At 50.1% G+C, this 17165-nt stretch overlaps 2 protein-coding genes across 8 annotated transcripts in view; one reads left to right on the plus strand and one right to left on the minus strand.

The window, feature by feature from the left end:
• The window catches only part of MMS19 (MMS19 homolog, cytosolic iron-sulfur assembly component), a 32417-nt gene extending 24802 nt beyond the window's left edge, over positions 1–7615 (plus strand). For 3 of the 5 annotated variants that reach the window (XM_026493783.4, XM_044382013.3, XM_026493787.4), the window contains 17 exons: positions 226–351; positions 742–823; positions 1127–1227; positions 1331–1480; positions 2401–2556; positions 3384–3483; positions 3983–4085; positions 4426–4494; positions 4712–4838; positions 5315–5415; positions 5559–5615; positions 5752–5938; positions 6258–6340; positions 6462–6626; positions 6707–6766; positions 7059–7159; positions 7239–7615. In XM_026493783.4, the coding sequence (XP_026349568.1) occupies positions 226–351; positions 742–823; positions 1127–1227; positions 1331–1480; positions 2401–2556; positions 3384–3483; positions 3983–4085; positions 4426–4494; positions 4712–4838; positions 5315–5415; positions 5559–5615; positions 5752–5938; positions 6258–6340; positions 6462–6626; positions 6707–6766; positions 7059–7159; positions 7239–7266 (1796 nt within the window). In that variant the 3' untranslated portion in view covers positions 7267–7615. The remainder of the gene's footprint in view (positions 1–225; positions 352–741; positions 824–1126; positions 1228–1330; positions 1481–2400; positions 2557–3383; positions 3484–3982; positions 4086–4425; positions 4495–4711; positions 4839–5314; positions 5416–5558; positions 5616–5751; positions 5939–6257; positions 6341–6461; positions 6627–6706; positions 6767–7058; positions 7160–7238) is intronic. The other 2 variants (XM_026493784.4, XM_057308351.1) reach the window with 1 other exon arrangement.
• A 224-nt stretch (positions 7616–7839) lies between these two features.
• On the minus strand, positions 7840–17083 carry ZDHHC16 (zinc finger DHHC-type palmitoyltransferase 16). 3 transcript variants are annotated; one of them, XM_026493788.4, is made up of 11 exons: positions 16867–17082; positions 13201–13448; positions 12826–13020; positions 12591–12679; positions 12179–12207; positions 11419–11552; positions 11238–11285; positions 10311–10396; positions 9517–9640; positions 9240–9310; positions 7840–8427 (listed from the first exon to the last, which is right to left on the minus strand). In XM_026493788.4, the coding sequence occupies exons 2-11, from the start codon at positions 13441–13443 to the stop codon at positions 8313–8315; spliced, it is 1134 nt and encodes a 377-aa protein (XP_026349573.1). In that variant the 5' UTR covers positions 13444–13448; positions 16867–17082; the 3' UTR covers positions 7840–8312. The 3 variants fall into 3 exon arrangements, with proteins under 3 accessions (XP_026349573.1, XP_048074964.1, XP_026349574.1); XM_048219007.2 differs by having other exon boundaries at positions 13668–17056; XM_026493789.4 differs by lacking the exon at positions 11238–11285 and having other exon boundaries at positions 16867–17083.
• Positions 17084–17165: the final 82 nt, after the last annotated feature.

The following is a 17165-nucleotide window of genomic DNA, read 5'->3' on the forward strand; positions in this document are numbered from 1 at the left end:
ATGGCAGGCAAAGAAGGCTACAGAGAAGCACTCTAGAACAACAGTGGTCCTGTTGTTCTGAGGTTGTAGCACAAGAGAACAGTTATCAGATGAGGCCTGTTTATTTTTTTCCAGTGTACCTCCTGGACACCCAATGGATTAAGTTCTTTGAATCTTGCCCCAAGTTGTCTTTACATCACTGCTGAGTCAGGGTTTCCCTCTAACCTGGACTCTGTCTGTCCCTAGATGAAAGGCCGCTGAATGGCTTCAAGGACCAGCTGTGCTCACTGGTGTTCATGGCTCTGACAGACCCCAACACACAGCTTCAGCTTGTTGGCATCCGTACACTCGCAGTCTTGGGTGCCCAGCCAGGTACACTTACGAGAAAGAGAAAAGAAAGGGTATTGGTCCTTCCTTGTGATTTTCTGTCTTCAAAAAAGAGCAGCGTTAATTCCCTGGTTCTCACTGCAACTCTGGGTGATTTAGGATTTCTTTTTTTTTTTCTTAAGATTTTATTTGAAAGAGAGAGCGTGCATAAGCGGGGGGAGGGCAGAGAGACAAGCAGACATCCTGCTAAGTGGCGAGCTGGACAACGCAGGGCTCGATCCCAGGACCCTGAGATGATGACCTGAACCAAATCAGCAGCTTAACTGACTGCGCCACTCAGGCGCCCCACCGTTTGGGATTTCTAATAGGACTTTGGGAAGGGTTGTGGTGGCTACAGAGGAAGAGAGGTGAGGTTTGTGTTTCTTTCTAACACAGATCTCCTGTCTTCTGGGGACTTGGAGCTGGCAGTGGGTCACCTGTACAGACTGAGCTTCCTGGAGGAGGACTCCCAGAGTTGGTGAGAATCAAAAGCAGCGAGATAGACAAGCTGTTCCAGGGCTCTGTGCTTCTGACCCTTGACTATCCCTAGGGGAGGTGGGCCCTCTGCTTGACTCTGGCTACCAACTGATTGGAGATGTCAGACTCGTCTCTTTTGAGGGCATTAAGAAGCCCTGTCCAACTTGGTGGTGTAGGTACTTCAGTCCTGCTCCTTAGCAAGGCAAGGTTGAGAGCCCACACCCCTGAATCTGCCTAATGGGAGGCCTAAGCAAGAGAACTGTGGGCCAAGGCTCAGCTGTTGCTCATCTGCCCTGTGCCCCAGCAGGGTGGCAGCACTGGAAGCGTCAGGAGCCCTGGCCGCTCTCTACCCCGTAGCCTTCAGCAGCCACCTAGTGCCCAAGCTTGCTGAGGAACTGTGCAGAGGTGTGTGTCTCTGATCCTCTGTGGCTCACCCCTTCCCAGGGATGTTTGGGGCCTTCATGCGTGCCATCAGACAGTGAAATCATGTCGCCCGGGTTGCTTTCAGGGGAGTTAGATTTGGCTAAAGGGGATGAGCCCACCAAATGCTCCCGGCATCTTCGCTGTTTGCAAGCCTTGTCAGCCGTATCAACACATCCCAGTATTGTCAGGGAGACCCTGCCTCTGCTGCTACAGCATCTCTTCCAGATGAACAAAGGTAATGACCAAGAATAATCATCAAGGAGCTGGGTTGAATGCGGAACTATAGGCAGGTTTGGAGTTGATGTCTCTAAGGCAGTGGTTCTGTTGGTATATGTAAGAGTCATATGGGAACCTTTAAGAAAATGTCAATGCCTGGGCCTCAGTTCAACTGAGTCGGTCTCTGAGGAGGGATGGAGCTTGAACAACAGGAATTGTTGAGTGTCTGGGTGATTTCAGTGTGAAGTCAGGATTGAAAAGCACCACTCTAGGGCTGTGCTACTCAAAATGTGTTCCATCAACCAGCAGCATGGGCACTGTCTGGGAGCTTGTTAGAAATGCAGAGTCTCAGGCCCTACTGATCAGAATTTGAGCAGGATCTCCAGCTCACTCATACGCACCACTGCTCCAAGGCACAAGTGACAGCAGCGGTTGCTACTGTGAACCTGTGCAAGCTCACCGTGGGCCCTCACTAATTTCCTAAGCTCCCGTCTTTGCACTGCCCAGCCCTGTGTGGCAGATCCAGTGGGTGTTCCAGCAGCCATTACATAATGGAAAGAATACCAGACTCGGAGTATGGCCGGGGTTTGACTCCTAACTTTGCACTTACTGTGACCCTGGAAAACCACTGGTAGTTTCATTTAGCCTCCGCATCCTCCTCATTGAAATGGGGGAAATGCTACTTGTCGGGTGGTTGGGAAAACTAAAGGGGGAAATGTATAAGTGCTTCTATTGCAGAGCTGGCACAGAGCCAGTTCTGCTCCAAAATCTGAATAGGTGAAAAAGAACAGCCAAGAGAAGAAAATTACTTGGCTCTTTATAAGAGACTCTTTGACTCTTTTGTCACTCCTCTTTGATTATTCTTCGCATATTCTGTATCTGAAAGACCTGGAAGTGCTTTTAAGAAAACTTTACAGAGAATATTTTCTCACCACACAGGGAGTATGATTGCAGGAACCAGTGAAGTTATTGCCATCTGTCAGAGCCTCCAGCAGGTGGCAGAAAAATGCCAGCGGGACCCCGAGAGCTGCTGGTATTTCCATCAGACAGCTATACCTTGCCTGCTTGCCTTGGCTGTGCAGGCTTCCATGCCAGGTGACTTTCTGCACCCCACACTTGTCTAGCTCTGCCTCCTCTGGACCTGAGCCCTCCACTAATGTTGAACAGCGCTGCCACCCTGAGGCCATCTGTGGTATTACATGTTGAACCAGCAGAGGAGTCTTTTGACTCCTTTGTCCCCAAAGTGAGATTTCACTTCAAGCAAAGGGTGCCAACCTGACTGGTGTTAGCAACACTCAGAAGGATGCACACCTTTTTTCTCTATAATTGCTATGTAATAAGTTTAGTTAGAATTAGGCTCTGGAGTTAAGCTGACCTGGTAGAGTTTCATCTTTACCTCCACCACTTGTTAACTTAAGTGAAGTTATTTACCTTTATGTATACCTCTGTTCCTTCACTTACAAGGGGAAGATAAAGAGTAATATCTATGTCACAGGGTAGTTAGTAAGGATTAAACAAGAATGTGTGGTGCCTTGCAACATAGTACCTAGTATGTGCCTGTGGTGGCTCCAGGTGTGTAGCTGCTATGATAATGACCCATGACGCTACATCTGCGTGATCTTTAAGTTTTGGGAAAAACTAAAATATTTCTGGAAGTTAAGAAGATCGTAATAGCTAGCTTTATTTTCCACATTGCCCAATCTAAGGACAGCACAAAGTTCTCGGGAGCTCTTTGTGACCCACGTTAGCCACTTCTGCTTCTGGTACTGTGCTGGTGCTCAGGGCTCTAGGTGCTCTGGCACTGCTAGAGGACGGGTTAAGAACTGCTGCCACTGGGACTGGAGTCGTGATGATGACAGGACCTAATCATCTGAACCATAGTCATGGCCTGGTGATTGTGTCTGTGTGTATTGATTTTTCAGAGAAGGAGCACTCAGTTCTGAGAAGAGTATTGTTGGAGGATGAGGTCTTGGCCGCCATGGTGTCTGTCATTGGCACTGCCACTACCCACTTGAGCCCTGAGTGAGTATAATCATTGATGTGGCTTGATCCTAGGCAGGAGGATAGCAATCTCGGGAAGAAGCAGCAGATATCTGCCTTCTGAGCTGTCCTTTCACCCAGAATCACATGTGGAGGGAGTTGTTTTGCTGGCAAAGTAAAAGGAAGGGGCTTTTTGGCACCATGGACTGTGAGGGTGCGGGAGGCATGGGCTAATGGTTCTTAGCTACAGATGTGCCTTAAGAATCACCTGTGGAGCTTTTTTTTTTTTTTTTGAAATATATGTTGAGTTCTCTGCCTAGATTGTAAGCTCTAGGAGAACAGGGATTTAATCTATCTGGTTCACTGCTAAATCTCCAGGGCCTAAAATGGGAACAGTTCTTAGCACATAATATATGCTGAATTAATACTTGCTGAATGTGTGAATGATCATGTTCTGGCCCATTGACTCAGTGACTCTAATGTGAACCCAGGGTACTTCAGAACCCTGGCTCCTCGGTAATACGTCGTCTTCTACCCCCAGCTTAGCTGCCCAGAGTGTTGCCCGTATTGTGCCTCTTTTCTTGGATGGCGACATCTCCTTTCTGCCTGAAAACAGCTTCCCTTGCAGATTCCAGCCATTCCAGGTGAGGGTCTGGTGGATCAGAAGGGAAAGAATCTTGGGACTTTTTTTTTTAAGACTTCATTTATTTATTTGAGAGAGAGAGAGTGTGTGCGTGCAAGAGAGCACAAGCCATGGAAAAGGAGAAGCTGACTCTCTGCTGAGGAGGGAGCCCGATGTGGGGCTCAATCCCTGGACCCTAGGATCATGACCTGAGCCGAAGGCAGCCATTTAACCAACTGAGCCACTCAGGAACCCTGGGACTTCTTTCCTTCAAATTTTTAAGGCTAATCTGGAATGGGTTTGGGGGCAGACAGGCCTATTGCTGTCAGGACAGGCTTGCTAGAGCTCTTCTTCCGTTATAGGATGGCTCCTCAGGGCAGAGGCGGCTGGTTGCACTGCTTATGGCCTTTGTCTGCTCCTTACCTCGAAATGTGAGTACATTTGGGGAGTACCCTAGTTTAACCCTGACAAGGGGAGGCAGCTCCTGAGTGACTTCTGGGCAGAAACTTCATAGGCTAAGCTGATCTTCTGTTTTCCTCACTGGAGAATTTAGTCCTCATCCACCCTGGCCCCTGCTGCCACTTACTGCTGGGTATCTCTTGGAGTACGAGTGTTTCTTCGTGCATCACATGGTCAGGTTTTGTGTAGGTGGAAATCCCTCAGCTGAACCAACTCATGCGGGAGCTTGTGGAGCTGAGCTGCTGCCCCAGCTGCCCCTCCTCCTCCACCGCTGCCGCCAAGTGCTTTGCAGGACTCCTCAACAAGCTCCCTGCAGGTACTGAAATGAGGCTGGGGGGTGGGAGCCTCCCGGAATCAATTACTGATGAAATCTTGGAAGTTCAGCCCTATGCTCTTTAAAAAAGGAGCTGCTAATAATATAATAGGGACTCCCGAGGGACCGCCCTCAGGACAAGAGTCAAGACCAGAGTTGGGCAAAGCATTACGGGACATAAGAAGATAAGAGGGTTCAAGCAGAGCGCTTCGTCTAGGTCTGTCATCCTACTCCCCACAGGGAGCTATTAGAGATCATTTTTTACTACAAGTAGACCACTCTTTCTGAGTACTAGTTCACCTGTGTTATGAGATACCAGGCTCTCATGCTAGTGTCCTAGAGCTGAGTGGGCAGTCACAGCCAGAATGATACTGTTCTCTTTCAAAGGCTTCTCAGGGAGCTCTGCATTTAAATGATTTACATCCTTTGTTGTTAAAGGAGAAATGTGTAGGCTCTGCATTAGTGTTTCTTATTTTCAGGGCAACAGCTGGATGAATTCCTGCAGCTGGCTGTGGACAAAGTAGAGGCTGGCCTGAGCCCTGGGCCCTGTCGTAGTCAGGCCTTCACACTGCTTCTCTGGGTAAGGAGCCAGAATGGATTCTGGCTAGAGACAATTATGTCTGGTGAAATAAAATTTCTCCATTTGACCTTCAACCATCAGCATGCTTCCTGGGGTTCTGGGGTTTGAGCGTCATGCCCTGACTGCTCTCTTTCTGATTACAGGTAACGAAGGCCCTAGTACTCAGATATCATCCTCTCAGCTCCTGCCTTACACACCGGGTAAGTCCGTTCTGGAGACAAGAGAGCTGAGGACCTGAACAGGAACTTGCGTGTTTATCACCCCAGAAACAACTGCCATCCTCCTCTTGCATATTTAAGATTCATTCTTCTCTTCTGGTACACCTCTTTCCTTCAGCTCATGGGCCTCCTGAGTGATCCAGAGCTAGGCCCAGCGGCAGCTGATGGCTTCTCTCTGCTTATGTCTGACTGCACGGACGTGCTGACCCGTGCTGGCCATGCCGAGGTGCGGATCATGTTCCGCCAGCGGTTCTTCACAGACAATGTGCCTGCTTTGGTCAAGGGCTTCCATGCTGCTTCCCAAGGTGAGAAGGGTCTAAAAGAAAGGCCCCAAATATATAGACCTTTCCTTTGCTCAGGCCACATTCCCTAAAATAATTTAGGACCTGAGTGCTTCTTTAGAGCTTCAGTGTCATCTGTACCTGAAAGGCTAAATTTCCAAATTCTTGTCCCACTTTTTTCCTTTGATGAGCCTGTCTTGCCTGTTCTGAGCTTGAGGGTTTGGGGGGTTTTTTCCCAACCTTTTTCTAGGCTGACGTCCCAGCTTCATCAGAGATTGGAGTTGAATTCCCAAGCTCTATGTCTGAGACTAGTTTCTCCCTAAGCCTTTCCATGTATTTACAGACGTGAAGCCAAATTACCTGAAGGGCCTGTCTCATGTACTCAATAGGCTGCCTAAGCCTGTGCTCTTGCCAGAGTTGCCCACGGTAAGCCCTGCAGAGCCTCAAACGGGGACTAAGCCACTGTCCCCAGCCGGGGCATGGTGAGGTGGAGGAAAAGCAGGCTCATCACATAGTGATCGTGTCTGCCTTCTCTGTGGCCCCTTAGCTGCTTTCCTTGCTGCTGGAGGCCCTGTCCTGCTCTGACTGTGTAGTACAGCTCTCCACCCTCAGCTGCCTTCAGCCTCTTCTGTTGGAAGCACCCCAGGTCATGAGTCTTCACGTGGACACCCTCGTCACCAAGTTTCTGAACCTCAGCTCTAGCCCTTCCATGGTGCGTTAAGCCCCCACAACTCTTTGGCATCTATGTCTCTCCTTTATGGGTCTCCCCTCACCCCCATGGTTGTGTTTTAGGCTGTCCGGATTGCTGCCCTGCAGTGTATGCACGCTCTTACTCGTCTGCCCACCCCTGTGGTGAGTACCTGAGATGGTCCTCTCTGGCCTGGACCCTTCTTAGAAGAGCCAGAGAGGTACTTTTTTGCCTTAATCAAGCGGGACTGGCCACCCTGCTGTGTGATTGAGGTACGAACTGTGAGGCATACACAGGCAAATTGCCTGACTACCCTGGAATAGAATGGCCATCCTGCCACAGAGCATCCTCTGGAATCACTAAAGGAGAATAGAAAGAACATTACTTATAGAGTCAGAGAAGCAGCCCTTTCAGTTGCTTTGGTTGAGCAAGGCTGTGGCTCTTCTAACTCCACAGCTGCTGCCGTACAAGCCACAGGTGATCCGAGCTTTAGCCAAGCCTCTGGATGACAAGAAGAGACTGGTGCGCAAGGAGGCAGTATCAGCCAGGGGAGAATGGTGAGTTTCTAGGTCATGGGTGAGATGGGATTGAGATGAGCCTCATCACTGATGCTGCCAACGTTCTTTTTGCCTACAGGTTTCTGCTGGGGAGCCCTGGCAGCTGAGCCCTCAGTCCTGGCCTAGGCTGTTTTGACAGACAATCTAATCTGGAATTACTAACTATCAAGCCATCTTGCCCAAGGCAGGGAGACCACTGGCCTCTGATTGCCTCTCCCTGGGCCACTGTTGCATGGCTGTATAGCATAGGAATCCTGACTTCTAATGGCTTTGTATAGTAACTGAGTGTGAGACCACTTGTGTTTGAAGAACGATCTTAGTCTTGGGGCTCCTCCATTTATTTGTCAGAAAAGGGGAGATATGCTGCTGAGGGGTGAATGCAGATGAATGTGGCTTTGAGGACCAGGATGGTGCATGTGTGTGTATCTACTGGAGAATAAAGATTTCTTTTGGTAATGGGGCTCTCAGATATTTCCCCCTCCCCACTTATGTCTCTGTGGCACCTTACTAGAACACTGCGTAAGCTAGAGGAACACTAACAGGGACTCAACAAGAATTCTTTGGGGCATCCACCCCTCCAAGTAGAGCACAGGAAGCATGACCAGAACACATACTCACTAGGCCTTGACCCTGACTTCTCCCTTCCTCACCCTCTAGTAAAAGCAAACAGAAGCTACGTATCTTTAAAAATCAAATACCTTTATTTTTCACCTTCAGCAGCATGTGAGAAGTGGCAGTGACCTCAGCAGTAGGCCTGGTGTCTTGCCCTGTTGAGAAGCCAGAATCTCTGCTCTACTGTTCAGGTGTTTTCTCAGACAGCAAGTGGAAGAGGTGGTGGCCAACCCCAGTGCTGGAACCTGGAGGAGGTTGGGGTCAGCACCTGGCAGGGTTGCTAGCTGCCTAATCTCCAGTCTGGGGCTGGAACTTCAGTTTGCCTGAGCTGAGTAAAGGGACGTAAGTCCTAGAATTTTTCCACATCGTGCCTTATTTCTGCGGTAGCCAGGAGATTGGTCCTTGAGTTTTCCCTGTATGGTACTCTAAGGCAGGCCCACTGACTCTTTTTGCCCAAGGATTCCAAGAAGCTATCCTTGGAGGCCTTTGAGACAATGCGGGAAGCAGAGTGGTGCTCAAACTGTGGCTGACACAATCCAGCTCACACTGCCATCACAGAGGCTGAGTGAGCAGTCACCCAGGGAGGGGGGTCCCAGCTCATTCCATTCCCATGGGGCAGATGACTGGAAGGTAACAGCACTCGAGTAAGCCAGTGCCTACAAGAGAAGATAAAATGAATATCTTGAGTTCCAAGAGTTCCTGGTCGTCTTTCCTGATCCTCAGTCCTCAGCAAGGATTAAAGGTATCCTGAAGCTACCTTAGCATTAATCCCAAAGGTAACAAAAGTTCTGATTTGTCCAATGTGCCCTCCAGTGCCTTGAGGGCCTTTAGAGGTTTCCAGCTAAACTTCCAAGTGGCCACTACAAGCAGGGACGCAAGCACGTAATGAGGACAGGAAAGGGAAGAGGGCAGGTACTTCTGGTCACCTGGTTATTACTGTCTTGGGAGTTGCAATTTGAAAAGTGGTTTAACCTTGTCTCTTGGGCTCAGGCTTCATTTTTTTGTCTTAGGACTTATATTACAAGTAGATTACTGCAATCCCACATGTTGCTGACTTGAACTCCAGGCACTGCCATACAAATGGGAGGAGACTGGTGGTCACTATATCCTACCTAGAGGTCCCTTCTTGACAACAGCTCTCTCAGGGTTCTGTTACGGTCATCTGTAAGCCTCATACGCATGTACACTGCCGGTTTTGGCCTTAAGCCCCTTTGGCTCAAATAAACAGTGATCTCTACTCCCAGAGTCTAGATCTGCAGTGGTCCAGTATGGTAGCCACTAGCCGCATGTGCCTATTTAAATTAGTTAAAATTAATTTAAAAATATAATTTATGGGTGTATTAGCCACGTTTCAAGTTTTCAGAAACCATATGTGGCTAGTGGCTAATGTCTTAACACAGCATAGGTACAGAAAACCTTATCACAAAGAGTTCTATCGGATGGCACTGGTCTAGATGTTTTACTTTACCTTCCTGTGTCCACACCCAGGAATACCTTCCAGTTGTCCAAGCAGCCATAGTTGTAATGATTCCTAAAAACCTAGAGCCAAGAAAAACACAGATTTCTACAAACACCTTTTTACTGAATCCCCTCCTAATTTTAGAGCCTAAATTGGCTAAGCTAAGGCCCAGCTAGGCAAGTTCTGACCTTTTATGACACCTGACCTTATTGGCCCTGACCATGGCTTCTGTTTTCAGAACAGCATGTTCAGTTACCCTCCACCCCAAGCCCTCAGCCCTACTCACTCTGCCCTTGGTCTGCAGCCGACGTCTCTCCTTCCTGTTGATGTGCCTTTCGATACTAGTCTCACCTCGACTGATGAGAACAGCATGCCATACAGTTAGGGCACCCAAGGCAAGTGCTACGGAACTAAGAAAAGAGGGGCCAAGATTGGTGGGGCGCTTAGGGGAGGGGGAGGCTACAAGTAGGTCTGAATCTGAAACTGAGCTGAGCAATAATGATCCACTGGAGACCTCTCTGCCTAAGTCTTATCTCCCAGCCTACGTCCTAGGTGAGTTGTTGCTTCACTATGTCTATAAAAAACATCAATGCAGAAGTATCAGTATGGACTAAGAATAAATTACATGGAAAGAAGGGTGGGGAAACAAGTCTACATTGCTAATAAGAATGTTCCATATTTCCTAAAATACCCATGCTTAGGAAACAGCAGCAGGTAGTGAAAGCACCAGTTTTAGAACAGGCAGCACACAATTCAGATTGCAGCTCTCCCATTCCCAGCTGTGATCACACCGCAACTCACTTCACCCTCTCATCTTCAGTTCTTCTCATCTGGAAATTGCACTGCCCTACCCTGAGGTAGGAGTTCAGCTTACCTTGGCACATCACACTCAGTCCTAGCATCCTTAGTGTTCCCTGCCCCAAAACACTGAAGAAAATGAAGCACTGACTCTTTGCCAAGCTAAGTCACACTAAGAACAGTGGCAGATGACAGAGATGGGTCCCTGTCTACACATGGGCACTGGGACGGTTTTCCTGAAGCTGCCCCCCACTTAAACTGTCAAAAATGAACGTTCCATACCTGCACAGGAACCAGAGGTAGACAAGACTCTTGTGAGTCACCCTTTCTCTGAAGGAGAAGGTGGGTGGTGGGGTCTGATGATACGTCTAGAAAAAGAACAGCAAGGTGGTTCATTTGCTCTGTTGGTCTCCACCACAGCCCCCAGCACCTGCAGGCAGGGAAGTGACCAAAGCCCAGGGTGAGAAAGTAGGGAATTAAGCCACAGAGGAGTCAAGGGTGGCAGCCAGATGGGTGGGCCAAGCCCGGCAGCATCATCATGTGGACACACACTGGGCAGAGCGGGTCTGGACAGGATGGCAAAGCACAGGAGGAGCCGACCGTGGGCCTTCAGATTTGACAACACAAATGGGGCTCCAGGGGAAGCCACTCCACTTCCCAGCGAGAACTCCCTCACTATGTGGCTGCAATCCTCAAGAGAGGAGGCCGGGCCCACACCCAGAATACAAGCACAAGCAGGGAGAACTGAGCTCCGCAAAGGACAGAGGTAAATGGTACAGTCGTGAGCCCAAGACTTCTCAGAGTAAGGGGTCCTAAAAGGCCTGGGAGAAGGGACGATCCTGACAACGGATGCAGAAAGACCAGGAACAAAGGGTGACCAGACTGGCCCAGTCTGATCTCTGTCCCCTGGAACCCCATTACACAGACTAACACAGACTCCTTGCTGCTCAGGCCATCACCAAGGCAGAGTCCTCGCTCAGCCCAAAGAAGGTGATAATGGGATAGAGAGCCCCAAACTATCAAAAACCAGGAACTTCAGTTTACCCCAGGCGACTTAGTCGGCCCATGGCAGATAGCCTCCCAGAACACCCCGATCCAGCCTTGAGAGGCAGCCTCTACAACTCCACTAGCAGGTGGGCCCCCGCTGCCTCAGCAACTCTATACCCCCTGGCCTGAGCAGCAGGAGGCAGTGGGGTGGGGACGGCCCACCTGGTTGGCAACCGCCTGTAGTTTGTTCTTGTCGAGCTGTTTCATTTTCTAAGGGGATGGAAAACAGTGCCGGTTATACTCTCAGGCCTCTAGGATGGGGGTGCTAGCAGCCCCACTCCTTAGGACAGATTCCACGTCCCAAAATTCTACTGAGCTATCCTGCTCCTAACTATGGGCTCACCTCGATGGCAGCATAAGCTTCCCGGAAAAGGTCCCAACTTCCGTAGCTGCAGTAGACACAGCCCAAAGTCATGAAAAAGCAGAAAGAGAAGAAGTACCGATGGTTATAGTGGCCCACGCAGTTGTTTAGCCAGGCTGGTGGGGGAAGGATTAAGGACAAGATCAAACACAGCTTCTGGTCTCTCTGATTCATCCCTGCTTTATCCATTCATGATGGCATCATCCAAGCACAGGGCTTCCAGTCACCAAGAACTGTTTCCCAAAGGCAGGAAAATATGGGACTGTTTCCAGAGGTTAAAGCTTTTCAGAGCCTTCACTAGTCCCACTGGAAAATTGTGAAAACTGAAATCCTTCAGCAAAATGAATCTGCCAATACTTCAACTTCAACTTAGCTGGGGTTAACCAGCCACCTGTATGGGACAGCAGAAGGGGACCAATGCTTCTATCTGGCACACCCAGTGGACAATGAAGCCCAAACATCTCTTAACATCCCACAAATGTTAGCATGACAGTCTACAAAAGAACTGTTATAATAGATGCCCTGCTCCAAGATCATCTGTCCCATAGAGCTTGTAAACGTCCTGCTTCCCCCCGGCTCCCCACCCCCGGGAGATGGCCAGTCCCCACCACTCCTCTTCTACTAACTTTTCATGAGCCCAGTGCTCTTGGAGGGATGATGCCTTGGCTGTGGCCCTTAACCCAGTGCATGGCTCTGGAGCTACAGAAAGAGGCCTCAGGCGGAAGAGATCATAAAAGGATACGACAGTGGTGATCCATCTTCAGCACACACCTGTGAGGGAGGGACACAGGCTCTGTTACGGTGGCCAAGGTTCTTGAGAGGTCAGTGTCAATCCTTTCCTACAAGGCCCAGCATCCTGCTGAGGTGGAAAGGGCACAGACTTTGAAGATAGCCAGGCCTTGCTTCAAACCCTGCTGCACTGGCTACATGACCTTGGATGAGGTGAACTCATCTCTGAAGCTCAGTGTCCACAAGTGACAATGCCTAACCCGGGACCATCCTGAGGACCAGGTGTCACGATGCGAGGGCACACTGCCTGGTATATGACAGGCATTTCACAAACGTCTTCTGAAACTTTAGGTCTAAATTTTGCCCTACGGTTTCAGCAAAAAGGGCCACAGCTGGGGTTCACAGCGAGCAAAGCCAAGACCCACCTATTGCAGATGCTGCAGTGGTGTGTTCGGGCTGGCTTGGGGTAAATGCACTTCTTACAGATGGAGACTGTTGCGATATCATTCCTGCCCTGTGCAAAGGGAGAAAAGCATCACGACAACGGTGGCAGCACAGTTTTGTACCTCAAAAGATACCAAGGCGCACCCCCTCCCCACTCCTGGGGCCGGCTCCCACAGCCTGCAGCTCTATCCCTCCCACATGCCCGTGGGGACCCACCTGGGGTGGATATCCAGGTGGAGTGGTGATGGCCTGGTAGTAATGGAAGACGATAAGGATCAGATTCCAGTGGCTGTAGAAGAAGTGCCAGCAGAGCCGTGGCACTGAGTATGTTCGGAGGATGAGGGGCAGGACACACAGGTAGGCGATGGCCACGATGGAGCTGGTCAGCACAATCACCAACACCACGAACACCTGCCAACACCAGTGAGGTCAGGGAGACACAGTGAGAGTTTGCCAACACCAAGAGACGACTCAGGAATTTCCCTGGGGTAGGGGGCTGCTGTGGGTCCCAAACCCAATGTGGGTCCACTAGACACATGTCCTTCTGCTACCCCAAAACATCCCTTTTCCTGCTCCCTGGGCATCACTCACCACCCCACACCAGCGGATCACGTTGTCCACCAGCCAGTAGATAGGCTCAAAGGCAGCATCGACAGCGGTGTCACTGCCCCCAAAGGAGTTGTAGAGCAGGGAGCGCAGGCAGACCTTGCCATAGCGCCAGCGCTGTACCAGGCCCCGGAGCAGAGGTGGGCAGCGGCGCCTGTAGCCCAGGAGCAGAAGCAGGCGCAGGCAGAGGCGGGCGGGACCCAGCAGCAGGCTCCGCTGGCCCCGCATGGCTCCTAGGAGAGCACACCATTGTGAGGAGCCAGCCGGGTCCTGTCCCTCCCTATCCCACCAGGGAGGAGGCAAAGACCTAGAATGAGGCCCACCTGGGCCAGTCACCAGCTGTGGGAGGTAGGAAGGTCACTTCGCTTCTCTGCGGAATGGGTGGGGCCAGTGTCCCAACCAGATTACATGGGGTAGGGTCTGGAGGTTGAGCCTGCAGAAATCCTACTTACATTATACCACTCGGGTGCACAGCAAGTCCAAGGTGATGCACACCTAGAGTAAAGGGCCAAGGAGAGGCAGGCAGCTCCAAGCCAAGGCAGGGTCTTTGGGGTTGTCTGTGTAGACAGACCGCTGGGTGGAGCACAGCCGACATGCACAAAGCTGCCACCATGCCTCTGTGGGCATGGCCATCCTAGCAGAGGATTCCAGGGGGGTATCCTGCCTGCTGTAGCCCATCAACCTACCTCCTAACAATTGTTCTTCACCAAGGACTGGTGAGTGGGGGAGTAAGCGATAGCATGTGGATCCTACATCTAGACCTGCCCTGGTGCCGAATCTCTGCAAAAGATAGTCATCTTTCCTACTTCCTCTGGGCTGATGTTACAGGCCACCAGACCCAACCTGGTAGCACGAGAGTCCCAATCTCCTGTCAGGACACCTCAGCTACCCTGTGTGACATAAGATGCTTTGTCTCCAATTCCAGGCCCAGCCCCACCCCCAAGGAAGCAAAAGCCAAGACAACTTCAAGAATTCACAGCAGAATACCACAGGCAGGAGACCCTGGCAGTGGGAGGGGGGCCTCCATGCTGTGGCCCATGAAGACCACAGAGCCTAGCCTCTGTGATGAGTCTCCCCTGCCCAGCTCTAGCTGGACACTCATGAGTCTTCTCTGCAGCTGCTGCCCTTGGCCCCAAGCCTCCCAACCAGCCTTCCCCCACTCAATAGCTATGGGAGGTCAGCAGCCCTGGCAACGTCCAGAACAGAAGTCATGGACTCCTTCAATGTTAGTCTCATCAATTCTGCAGATTAAAGCCCTTACCAGAAAAAAAATTATCTGGTTTTCCCCTAGGGCTACTATGTCCTCAGCAACTCCACTGACTTATTTAACAGGCAGTTCAAAACCCAAGAGAAACTGGAGGAGGCTGGTCCACTGTAGTGATGGTTTCAGTTCAGTAACTGGAGCAAGGTACTCTCCTTGCACATGGGCTTATCACTAGAGGCCTTTCAAAAAAAAAAAAAAAAAACCACTTCAATACCTCCTTCCACAAGCCTTGTAATGACCTAAGGCAAAAAGGAATCCAGCAGACAAGGCCAGCAAAGAGAAGAAAGACAATTCGGTAAGGACCTACTCTGCATCAGGATAAAGAAACTGGCCGTTCCCATCACTCCTAGAAGCCAAGAGACTTAAGCAGCAGTGTAGAAATGAGAGAAAGGAAAAAGTCAGCCTTCCTACTTCCTCTTGACTTGGAGTCCTGTTGCTTGGAACCATGTTTTGGCTTGAAGCATGAATTTTCAAAATAGTAAATGGCCATAGTCAAATGTAAGAGATGAACGAATATTCTACCCCACAACAAATCCAAGTGACTCAGATTGTCCACATCACTGTTCATTCCCTTACTGTGGCTAATGGACAGTTTCCTATTTGCTAAAATACTCTTTATAGCAACAGCTTGCAAGTAAGATGCATTCCTCAGCTGTTAATAAACACGAATTATATGCTATCTCTCCTGTCTACAAAAAACCCAGAAACATTCCTTTTCAGATTCTCCACCTTTCAGATTGTCCTCAACCACCTCTGGTATTCCTGAGCTCTATAGGAAATGCCTGCCTCAAGGACTAGACTTGCTCTCATCTACCCCATAACTTGATTACTTAGGGTTCCATTCTGCCCCTAAGTAGTTCTGTGACCTTGGACAAATCACCAAACCCTGCTGGAACTCAATCTTCTTGTGTTCTCATTCAGTGACAGGGTAGGGTTAAATGCTAAGGTCCCTTCCAGCTCTGACCCTTTATCGTTCTATATATACACTTGGTTAGGGTATAAATGAAATGTTCACAAAATGCTTAGCACGATACCTGGCTCATAGAAGGGCTCAATAAATGCTTGTTGAAAGAATGGAGGATGCAGAAGCGGTGAGGCTGGTCAGACATCTATCTGTGCTACAAATAATAGCGAGTGCACTCCTGCCAACGTGATAACACTAAAAAAGTATCTGATGCTATCATTCTTCACAGTCAGTAAAGAGAAATAGAAACCACTGTTAGAATCATAGCACTTAAGAGCTAGAAAGGATTTTAGAAAACATGTCCAACCAGAAATCAACCCAAACATGTAAACTGAAAGCTTGTAGAATCAGAGCTACAGACTAGACTTGAGTGAAGAGTCTGAAGCCAACTCCCTCGCAACTCATTTTAGCTAGTGGGGCTTAGGGGGTATGGGGATGCCAGGGAAGAGATACTGTGGTCCATGGGACCACACTTGAACATACGGAGCTCTCATTTCTCAGGAAATTGAGCTAAAGCAGAATTGAAAAAAAAGTGTGTGTGTGTGTGTGTGTGTGTGTGTGTTGTGGTTGGGGGTGGAGAATTAGAATTAGCTCTGCAAAGCAGAGCTTCACTATCACCCCAAGCAAGAGCCTTTAGCACTCTGATCCCTCAGGAGCAACCACAGGTCATAGTGACATCTGCCACCAGATCAGAGGGGCCTGAAGGCCACAGCACTCCCCTCTTTCCAAGGCTCTAAGTCACCATCTGTTTTCCAAGGGGAAACTGGATTGGAGGAGGCTGGAGGGTTTACACTGGGAGGCACATATTCCAAAGCCACCAGAAGGCAAGGGAAACTGTGATGAAGGTCGTAGCAAATCTCAAATGGACAAAGATGCTGCTCTCAGGACGTTTGCTGTGTTAAGCAGTAGTTGTCAGTCATCAGTAAGAGCAGCATTCTACTCATGTGCAGACTTCCCTTCCGGACTAACACGCTTCAAAGAGGAAAAGTTAAGTATGGGCCCACACGACCTGGGATCCGCTTGAGAGGATAAGACTGCAAGATCTGAAGCTGCAGTCACAAAAACCCGAAAAGGGCTTTATTTCTGAAAGAGGTGGCGTCGTCAAAGTGCGATGGACTGGAAGTAAAAAAAAAAAACTTGGGTTCCGGTTTGGGCTCTACCTTGAACTATCTATGAGCCACTGGACAAGTCAAATCCTGTCTCTGGATCTGAGTTTCCAAATCTGTAAAATGGGCAAGTTGGGGTGGCTGACCTCCTTCCAGCTCCGCGCGTTACAGCCGCCCGAAGGGTGCACTCCGCCAGGCTTGTGCAGGGCGGGGCAAGGAGAGAACAGGAACCCGAGCTCACGAAAAGGCCCCAAACAGGGCCCGACCCTAGAAAAAAGGGCAGTACTGGGGAGCAAAGGCCGCGGCATCGCTCTTACCTGCCGCCTGCCGACTCCCCAGTCAGCCAAATGGAGCCCCGCAGCCTCCTCCGCCGCTCACTGCCACCCCCTCCAGCTCCGCAACCCGGCCGGGCCCGGCTCAGTCCAACCAACCATCACCCGCCACCCGCAACACTAGCCCGCAGACGGACCCGCCGCCAGCCCATCCTGGATCACAGGCGCACGCGCAGGCGTTCCGGAGCCCCGCCCCCGGACTGGTCCCGGGGTAACCTGGGAAATAAAGTTTCCCGGAGGAGGCGCTCCCGAAGACCACGTGACAAATCACACCAGTTGGCGCG

This window comes from Ursus arctos, unplaced genomic scaffold (assembly GCF_023065955.2).
Source record: "Ursus arctos isolate Adak ecotype North America unplaced genomic scaffold, UrsArc2.0 scaffold_7, whole genome shotgun sequence".
NCBI classification, from domain to species: domain Eukaryota; kingdom Metazoa; phylum Chordata; class Mammalia; order Carnivora; family Ursidae; genus Ursus; species Ursus arctos.

What these genes read in the sequence shown, in the direction of transcription:
- ZDHHC16 (XM_026493788.4), bottom strand. Translation starts at nt 13,443, where the DNA reads ATGCGGGGCCAGCGGAGCCTGCTGCTGGGTCCCGCCCGCCTCTGCCTG. An exon ending in TGATCCGCTGGTGTGGGGTG is followed by an intron (nt 13,021 to 13,200) that starts GTGAGTGATGCC and finishes TGGTGTTGGCAG; the next exon opens with GTGTTCGTGGTGTTGGTGAT. An exon ending in CACTGCAGCATCTGCAATAG is followed by an intron (nt 12,208 to 12,590) that starts GTGGGTCTTGGC and finishes CCTCCCTCACAG; the next exon opens with GTGTGTGCTGAAGATGGATC.